At 43.6% G+C, this 9,646-nt stretch overlaps 1 protein-coding gene across 1 annotated transcript; it reads left to right on the top strand.

Annotated features, from left to right (window-relative positions):
- Positions 1-2,422: 2,422 nt before the first annotated feature.
- Positions 2,423-9,435, top strand: LOC124404008 (forkhead box protein biniou-like). The gene is made up of 2 exons (XM_046877807.1): positions 2,423-4,155; positions 9,093-9,435. Exons 1-2 carry the CDS (start codon positions 2,817-2,819, stop codon positions 9,410-9,412), a joined length of 1,659 nt encoding a protein of 552 aa, XP_046733763.1. The 5' UTR covers positions 2,423-2,816; the 3' UTR covers positions 9,413-9,435.
- Positions 9,436-9,646: the final 211 nt, after the last annotated feature.

Below are 9,646 nucleotides of genomic sequence, written 5' to 3'. Positions count from 1 at the left end.
AGAGATGATCCAGAGATTGTGGAATTATCGAATCGATCGTTATCGGTAAAATTCACACCTTATAATAATATTTTAAAAAGTTATTTATTCATTCCTTATTCACTTTATTGGTTTATATCTTATACTAGAATTATTATTTTCAATTCACGCACATTTAGTATGCACGATTATACCGGTTTGGTTTATAAAAATTTTACGAATCAGAATTGATATTCAAAGACGCGAATTAGCTCTTGAATTTATACAATTAAATTTTGCCAAAAACGTAATTAATTTCACGTTCCGTAAATTATACACGTTTGAACACTACTCACGATCGCGATATATTATATTTTCATTTTAACATTATCCGATCCCACTGAATATTAGAAAAAAAAAAAAAAAAATCAGTGGAACCAGCAGTCGGCGTGTATAATTAAAAGTTATCATATACAATCCAAGTTCACACGGTATAATAATATAAATTATTATACATATACAATACAACATTTGGTCACGATTCGTGTTGATACGGTTTTTATTGCACACGAAATCCAAAAGACAAGGATAGGGGAAGGGAGGGGGCAAAAACAAAAAAAAAATCACAAAAAATTACGCGACAAAAAATCAATCATGTAGATTAATTAGCGAATTGAAGTTCCGAAAAGCGGTTTGCTGGTCGATCTCGATCCGACTAACGATAATTATATTCATCGATCGTCGTCACGTCGCGTCGTCGTTGCAATCAATACAATAAGCCACGTATCTATATACGCGTTGACAGTCTGAAGTAGGTAGGTACGTGTCATCTGGTGAGATAAATTCGAACAGTTATATATACGTCGCGACGGTAGTGAATACGGCCGGGCTAATTATCGATCCAATTAGAGTATTTCGTCGATGGTGCGAAGGCGATACGTGGAATAAAGAATGGCGAAGCCTGCAACGGATGTGCGTCCCGAGTAGATCGAGCTGCATCATGATGTTGGAAGAGAACGTCGGGGATGACGATGTGGGCGTAACTCTGGACCTCCGGCTCGTCGACGACTGGCTCTGCTCTCGACGAATAGAGTCGACGAGTCTTCCAAGCCCCTCGTCATCGCCATCCGCTGACTGAGGAAAACCGAATCGACTGACTCGAGGAATCCCACGCTCGATAGAATCCCCCGATGCGTTTTTAAACACACACGACGACGACGGTATTTTACATCAGGCTTTTGAAAAGTCTGATGTGTGCAGACCTGCTACGTGACTTATTGCTGCTTTTTCTGGGTTTAAACTCGTTTCGCCGAGTCTGGATGATCTCTGGATCTTAAAACTTTGCGATAGTTTACTGGAAACATTCCTTCATATCATACGGAAATTAAGATCCTGGGATAATGTTTTTTTTTCTCGTTTTATAGTGGACTCTGACTTATCGTTACTCTCCACGTGAGAAATGATGGTGGAACAATGAAATCGATTTTGACTTTCCGATTCAATTCAAGATCGCGATTCAATCTTCTAATGGACAGAGTAGAAGTCAAGAGAACCGATCAGTTTCAAAACAGGACATCCATCCTTACACGTGCGCAAAAAAGAATTGATAATTAGCCCCAAGATGATTAAAAACCTTCGATCACCACGATAACCATACAAAGACAAAGAATGATGATGAAATTTGAAAAAAAAAAAATAAAAAAAACAGCGAAAGCCAAACGATAATTTATCGATTAATTTTGGATAACCGTCGTCCTTAGTTTCTCCTTGATGAAGCATATATATATATATGGCGAGAATATAACCTATCGGCGGCGTTGTTAAAGAAGGAAGAAATAAGACTGCTGCGATATGTGAGACGGTTGTAGGCGTATCTGACCACGCCTTGGTCGCCACCCATAAGAAGCCACGTGACTGTAAGAGTAAAGAAGTGTGACTTAGGTTTAGTGAGACGAAACACTTATGTGGGAGCAGCTCAGCAGCCAGTCTCCACCACGAACCCCGCCGCGTCGAACCTAAATAATTACTCCCGGGGAAAAGATCGCGCAAACAATTTACTCGTATATAAATAATTACAAACTCAAGCCATTGTCCGAGCTACGGTTATACTACACCTTGCTATACGGGTATTCGAATATAAATGTTTGGATATATCCGAAGGACGTAAACAGTTGATAGATATCCTGATATAGGCGGGCGATATTTACACTCCGATTATACCACCGAAAATTATACAATTATAATTATTCAGCAAACAATTATTGCAACATCGTTACAAAATGAATTAAATTTTTTCTCACACCTATTAACTCGCGGCTGAAGACGAACCTTCAGCTTCACTCGACGTACTCATTAATTAATTTATACAATTAATTCTACGTGTACTCACCGACTGCAGTGACATGGTGTTATCACAGTTTTTATTCGTGCTTACGTGACAAAAAAAAAAAACTTTATAATACTGTTATATAAATAGATATATATATATATATATATTTGTCAATGTGTGTAAACGGGTCTAACAGTGAACGGTGGATTTGATGCCAACGATTATATAGAGTGTGAAGAAGACTGATTTAGTGGAAAAAAGTGACATAATAAGTATAAAAGTGATTGTGAAGCTACGTTCAGGGGTCGAAGACTTGGAACAGATACTCACAAAGAGTAAAAAAAAAAAGCTGACAATAAGAAATGTGCGTCGAGTCGTTGCCGGGACGAGTTTGACGAATCAAAACTAAAAATAAGAAAAAACTTACGAGTGGATAGAGTTGGTAGTTCGTTAGTTTGATACCAATAGTGAGACACGCGTCTCACGCGATAACGGCTTCAAAATTTTGCTCCACGGTAGTTCGGTGATAATGAAGAATGAGTCGGAGGGTGGTCCGAACGTCCTGGAATCACACGGGGCGGGAGGAAGCGGAGTTAATTCGGGAAGAAGTTCTAGTATCGGTGGAAGCCAGAGCCTCCAAGAGTCCTTGATAAGCCCGTTATCCCAAGTGAGTCAATCGACGTCGGAAGTACCTCGAAAGCCCGGAGCACGTCGTCAGGAAAAGCCGCCATATTCGTACATAGCATTGATAGTAATGGCGATCCAATCGAGCCCAGGAAAGCGATTAACATTATCAGAAATCTACACCTTCCTCCAGCAGCGTTTCCCGTTTTTCCGAGGTGCGTACCAAGGCTGGAAGAACTCGGTACGGCACAACCTGAGCCTGAACGAATGCTTCATAAAACTACCCAAGGGTCTTGGTAGGCCAGGAAAAGGTCACTACTGGACCATCGACCCAGCAAGCGAGTTCATGTTCGAGGAAGGAAGCTTCCGGCGACGTCCACGAGGCTTCCGTCGAAAGTGCCAAGCCCTGAAGCCGCAGTATCCTCAGTACTTCGCGACGGCGACTCCCGTCGGCGTCCAGAACCCCGGTTACGAGGGATCTCTGGCTGCAGCTGCAGCGGCGGGAGCTGGTGCCGACTACGTTAACGGGTACCAGAACCAGTACCAGAACTACCAAGACTACGCGATGTACGGTCCGACGACTGGGATGACGGCGGATTGGGGCTACGCCGAGACGCCGTACAAGACACCGATCGCCGAGGTCACCTACAAGACAACCGAGGTCACGTACAAGACCGGGGACCACTTGTACAAGAACAACGAGGCGCTATACGCCCGGGGAAACGAGGGCGGTGTTGGAGTCACGTTTAAGACCGAAGTGCCCTACCGAAACGGCGCCGATCTAGCAGCCTACAAGACCGAAGACACCGAGATGTCCTTCAAGGGTAGCGACTCTGATCAGATAATGTACTCCAAGGGGAACAACAATAATTCCGCGGGATCGAACCCGGCGACCCCGAACCCGGCACACCATCACCAGGACTACTACCCTGCACCGATATACAACATTCAGGGGTCCGTTCAGCAGGGATCTGCATCATCGACCGGCGGATCATCGACCGGACTTGGGGTCTCTCACGCACATAACCATACGCAGCATTCTCACCCCCATTCCCATGGACATTCGCACGGACATTCGCACGGACATTCTCATTCTCAGCCGCAGCCAGCGTCGAGCCCTATTGCAAATTCTAGCTCGAATTCAACCCACAGCGGATGCCAGACTCCGGTTGGAGTTGGAATCGCGGGATCATCAAACTCCGCAACCTCCGTGGTAGCCAGTACCCACAACACGGATCATCACGGTAAGATTTTTCATTTGTTGGAAGTATGTGGTGTTGTTTCTGTGTTTTTGTTGCCGGTTGTACCGACTTCGCATCCTGCTTTGCGGCTGGACGGTGAGTCACACGAGGTTAACTAGGTCGTTTCACTCGGGAGCTTAGAACTTTTACCGGGTATATGCATGATTCCATGTATTGTTATGTGATATATATGCGGTACGAATCGAGACTCGGGAACTTTATGAAATAGGAATTTTAAATCTCGGACAACCATATTCGGGGTTTAATAAATTCTCATTCTGAAGAAAAAAAAGAGAATGAAAGGGAAAAAAAAATCGGAATATGGTTGATCCATGGTGTGCAGTAATTAACTTGTAAGTTACAACAATACAGAATCTATAACCCGATGCGTTTCCTCTTGGTACACCTATACGTGATTCCTCTGCTGCATTTGGTCCATACGAACGATATGATGGTCGAGAAAGATTTTTCCACAAGAAACAGAGTGCTGTCGACAGTTTCAAATTTCACGGTCCGGCGCCTAAAAGCTCGTAAACTGTAACAAATTTTCCACATGGCCCCGATACGACGTGAAACAGTACGTCACGAAACGAGCCGAAGACATCGTCGCATTTCGTCCGTCGCCCACCCAGCAGCTCGTGCATGACGAGGGTGATGTTCGAAAGGGCGAAGCTCACGTCGTGCGTCTGCCGGACCCGATGATCCGAAGATACCGCGACGTTACGGCGACGTCGACGACGACGACGTCCGCGAGGCAAAGGAACTTGAAGCGTTTGTCGCGGGCGCACTTAGGGTGCGAGATTCCGTAACTTTCCGGGACGGTTGACAGGGCCTATTAGCCAGGGTGACGGGGCTGTCACGCCCCGTTTCTCGTACTCTCGTAACTCCCCGGAGAAAAGTTAACACGTGTAACGCTGTCGCGACTCACATCCATCACTCTTCCTCATCCTCTCCTTCGTATACCTATACCACCACCGTTGCTGCTGCTGCTGCTGCTGCTGCTGCTGCAGCGATGTTCCTATGGTAGGACAAGATTTATTTAGCACGCTGGAGAAGCTCGATCTCAATTCGCGCCAACCTCGTAAACGATTCAACCCATAATCCTTTAGCCACAACGTTCCAAAGGTGCGTTGGCGCGATATTCAATAACGACGATGATGATGATGAAGTGTATTTTGATCTCACGTACCTGGACCACTATCTGACTAAATGGAACTGGAATCTAGGTTTAGGTACCTACCAACAGTGAAACGAACTGCATCTCGTATTGACCGAAACACTTTACTACAACCAACGATGAAGTTATAACAAAGACTTGAATGTAGAGTCTCTGTACCTCTGGTGATCAGATTTCACCCTAGATCCACATAGACAAGACTATGTAGTGGTCAGTGTAGATCTATGCGATATCCATGTTACCAACCATGTTGAAGAGACCGCGGTTTAGTCTGAAACGTGCGAACATAATCGTGGTAAAATTTGTAGCTATGCAAGTATGAAAAACCGCACTAGGAACAGCAGAAATCCGTAGGTATACTAACTATATCTATATGTACCTATATTCATAGATGCTACATACATAAAGGCGTGCATGTATTTATCCGTGGACGGAGAAGCTGGCGGTGTGGCTTACTTAGCGGGCATAAGTGTGATCCGAAACCGTTTATCGCCCAAATATTTACGACTACGATAAACAAGATGTTCCCTAATCTACTACACAAGACGCGGAAAGATGTAGACTACCCGCGGCATGCACAAAACGGTCACGGTGATGGTGATGGCGGTGGTGGCGTTATAAAGTTGAGATGAAAATTTAGTGTCCAGGTAGAAGGATTGCCGGGTTATAATCTATCTGATAGAAATTTTATCTAAATTACGAATCGATGACAAATTTTCTATAAATTTCTGTACGTATAATAATATTGCCGGAAAACACTCAGGTTCTAATTTGATTTTCGATTTTTTTTTAAATAGATTTTTTCTCAAGTTTTCGAAAGTCCTGCACGAATCGTGTGTTTGTTATAAACACAAAATTCCAAGCAATAATTATTTGAAGGTTCAAGTCAGAGAAGGATCCTCAAAATTTGTCATTGTGTCACAAAGATCCGTACAACAAATGACTATTTGCCTACCTAAACAATTAACTTGAATGATCGAGGTGAAAAGAAGGCAGGACTTATAATAATTAATCTATTATACGTCGTATAATCGAATAAACGCTCCAAACGTCAGATCGTAAATTGCAAGAGCAGGCACCTCGCGTTGGCGCGAGGATGACTGATGAGTCGCAAAATGTATCGGGACACGGTTTCTTTTAAATCCGTTTTAGTCGCGGGCGTTTAACAGAGTCGGAGGCGTATTAAAGCGTTACGGAATTTGAGATGGGCGCCGTAGGCAGCGGCTCAGCCAGCAGCTTGTGTAGTTGGGCAATTTTCTTTACGAAACGTAAACCAACGGATCCTCGTTCTTGCTGTTTTCTCAAGTCGTGGATATTTCTGGCACAATCGGGTCTAATTGCAAACATTGGCAAATCTCTCTCTCTCTCTCTCTCTCTCTCTCTCTCTTTCTCTTTTCATTCTGTCTCACTGTCCTCATGACGTCATCCACGACATAGTTTCACACTCTGCAATTCATCCAGTACACAGTGCATTGTGCAGTGTATAACGTGATGGTTCGCTTAAAGATCTAGTTCCATTTCATTGGTTAGGTTAGGTTAATGGTTCAGACACGAATATACTTCCATTTCATTGGTCAGGTTAGGTTAGGTTAGGTTAGGTTAGGTTCATGGTTCAGTTACGGATTAAGTTCCATCTCATTGGTTAGGTTAGGTTAATGGTTCAGTCACAAGTGTACTTTCATTTCATTGGTTAGATTAGACTATTGGTTCAGCTACGGGTGTAGTTCCATTTCATTGGTTACGTGGATTAGGTATTGTTATTTTGAATTATTCACGTTAACATGATCGTTTCATAATTTCTCCTTCGGCGTCATGTGACAGCGCTGCGACGTCATCTAAGAAAAATGAAAAAACCACTGTTATACCTACTCTCTACGTGATTTCATCGAGTGACTCTATAAACCCACATAGCACTGATATATATCTACGGTAGTTCCCCCATTTTCTGAAATTCCTTCATGATTATACCGTATCATGATCTATTCACCATAACCATTACCACTTCCATACACCGTGCGTATGACATACCTACAACGTACCGTAAGATCAAACCTCATGCAATAATCGAAGTGAAAGACGACGAGGTGAAACGCGGTGGCAAATAGATGCTAAAGGAGGGAAGAAGAAAACCGAAGATGAAAAAGGAGTTGACGGATGAAAAAGAGAATATAAAGGGAAAATAAAAAATAAAAGGAGTACGGACGCTGTCGGGGTATAAAATTCCCTGGCACATGGCGCTTCCTCCCTGTCTCCGTGCCTCCCTGCTGGCTGGTCCACAGCACCACCAGCAGCAGCAGCAGCAGCAAAAGCAGCAGTAGCTGCAACAGCAACAGCAAAAGCAACAGCAACAGCCCCACGTGCGCCTCAAGCGGGGAAAACGCGCGCGAGGCTAGCGCATTTCACTCATTCGAGTCCGTGAGAGACTTTGACTGGCAGCTCAGAGCGAGCCTCAAGGACCACCCGCGACGCCTATAACCCTGCACCATACACTCGCATTTGCGCTTAATATATTATACCCAACGATTGTATACATCCACGTGGTGTTGCCCATCGACACTCTGTTCTATGCATGATCGATGATCATTGTCAATACAGATACTGGAATAGTCACGCAGGCTGATGTGAAGATGTCCTACGATCGGGATCAACTTTAGAAGCAGATGGATGTCAGAATGAGTGAACATATAGAGAATGAAGAGAAAATATATATGACGAGTTTGCTTTTGCATTCGTAGTCAACTATTGTTGGTATGTGTAGCATAACTTGAACTCAAGGTGAATGATTGGAATGTGAAAAGTTTGTTGGATCCCAATTGCCAGGGTTTTTTTTAACGTCAATAGAATTTTGTGTATCACAGGTTCCTTGAGGAACTGATCAAAATGATAAAATTCCCTAGTTTGATACTCGGAAGAGTGAGAAAGCAACTTTTTTGAATCATGATGTAGATGATTGCGTAGACGAAAACTGAACCGATATCATAGAACACACAATTAACTGCACATCAAAGAATCCTAAGCGTTGCTACCTACGAGACACTATGAAGTGTCTGAAAGGTCTGGTCTAATCAACAACTTCACTATAAATCGTCCCGAGGAAATGGTTTAGTCACCAAGTTTACGCTAAAACAGCTCATCCAACCGCATGATGCATAATTGAAAAATAGTGAATTCCGTTTCCTCCATAATAAGCATATACCCATAGTAGGTACCCACACGTATTCAACTTGTTCATCGTCTTTCGTCGCGATTAATTCTAATTTAAGATGGTCATAAATTGCCAAAAATGGCCCTCCACTCCAAAGCAAAACTTGTATCTACGCCATACCGTACCTACGTGGCCTTTACACACACGCGAGCGTACGTCACATATTCAAGTATAGAAGACATTCCGTAACAGTGCAGGGTTTCCACACTGGAATACATACCTAGTATAGGAACATGAAGTGGAACGCACTTGAAAGTTGAAAGCTCTCGAGATTGAGACTCCCTTCGCGTCCCTCGTCATCGTCATCATCGTGACCCCCAACCAGCAACGAGGCCATGCACTACACGACTGATCCCTATCAGGCGATGTTAAACCACTTTCCATTTTTCAAATAGAATCCAAGAAGAGTGAAGAATTAGCTCGAAGATCATAAGAACGAACGAAACCAACAACCAACAACCAACCAAGGCACCAAAGTCCTCTTCTTCCTTCTCCTCCTCCTCCCACACATATATTCTCTCTGCAGCATCTAATTTCTCCTAAATCGTTTGATTGCAGGTATGCGCATGCAGTGTTCAAGCTCGAGTTCAAGCAGTTCAGGGGGTGGTTTGGTCGAGAGGAAATCCTACCTCCCACCACCACCGTCTACGGTCCCCTTGAGTTCTCTGAGCTCGTTGAATTCCCTGAGTTCGTTGGGGGCCTTGAGTCTGGGTAACCTGGGCAACCTGGGGAACCTTGGTGGCCTCGGAAACTCGGTTGGCAGCCTAAACGTTCCCACCTCGGTAACGAACATGACCATCGGGGCGAATAACATCGCCCACACCTCGACGCCACCTCCTACAACGATGTACTACGATCAGCTTAAGTACCAAATGTGAAGAAGCACCTCAAGCGGTTCCACAATCTGTAAACGCATATATATATATATATATGTATGTATTAGGGTGGTTCAAAATATCATCATTTTTAAAATTCGATTGTTCTACCCCCTGAATAGGCTCCAAATAATTCAAAAACAATTCCCCAATTTTTGTAGATTTTTATATCTCACGTCACACCCTCGGAATGTGACATTTTTTATTTTTTTTTATTAAGAGGAAGTGCAATTGGTC

The sequence above is a fragment of the Diprion similis genome, chromosome 3 (assembly GCF_021155765.1).
Source record: "Diprion similis isolate iyDipSimi1 chromosome 3, iyDipSimi1.1, whole genome shotgun sequence".
NCBI lineage: Eukaryota > Metazoa > Arthropoda > Insecta > Hymenoptera > Diprionidae > Diprion > Diprion similis.
The sequence above is the reverse complement of the archived record's forward strand: the minus strand, read 5'-3'. Positions and strand labels throughout refer to the sequence as shown.

Coding starts and splice junctions, on each gene's coding strand:
- LOC124404008 (XM_046877807.1), top strand. CDS start 2,817: ATGAAGAATGAGTCGGAGGGTGGTCCGAACGTCCTGGAATCACACGGG. Junction 4,156..9,092: donor CCACAACACGGATCATCACG/GTAAGATTTTTC, acceptor GTTTGATTGCAG/GTATGCGCATGCAGTGTTCA.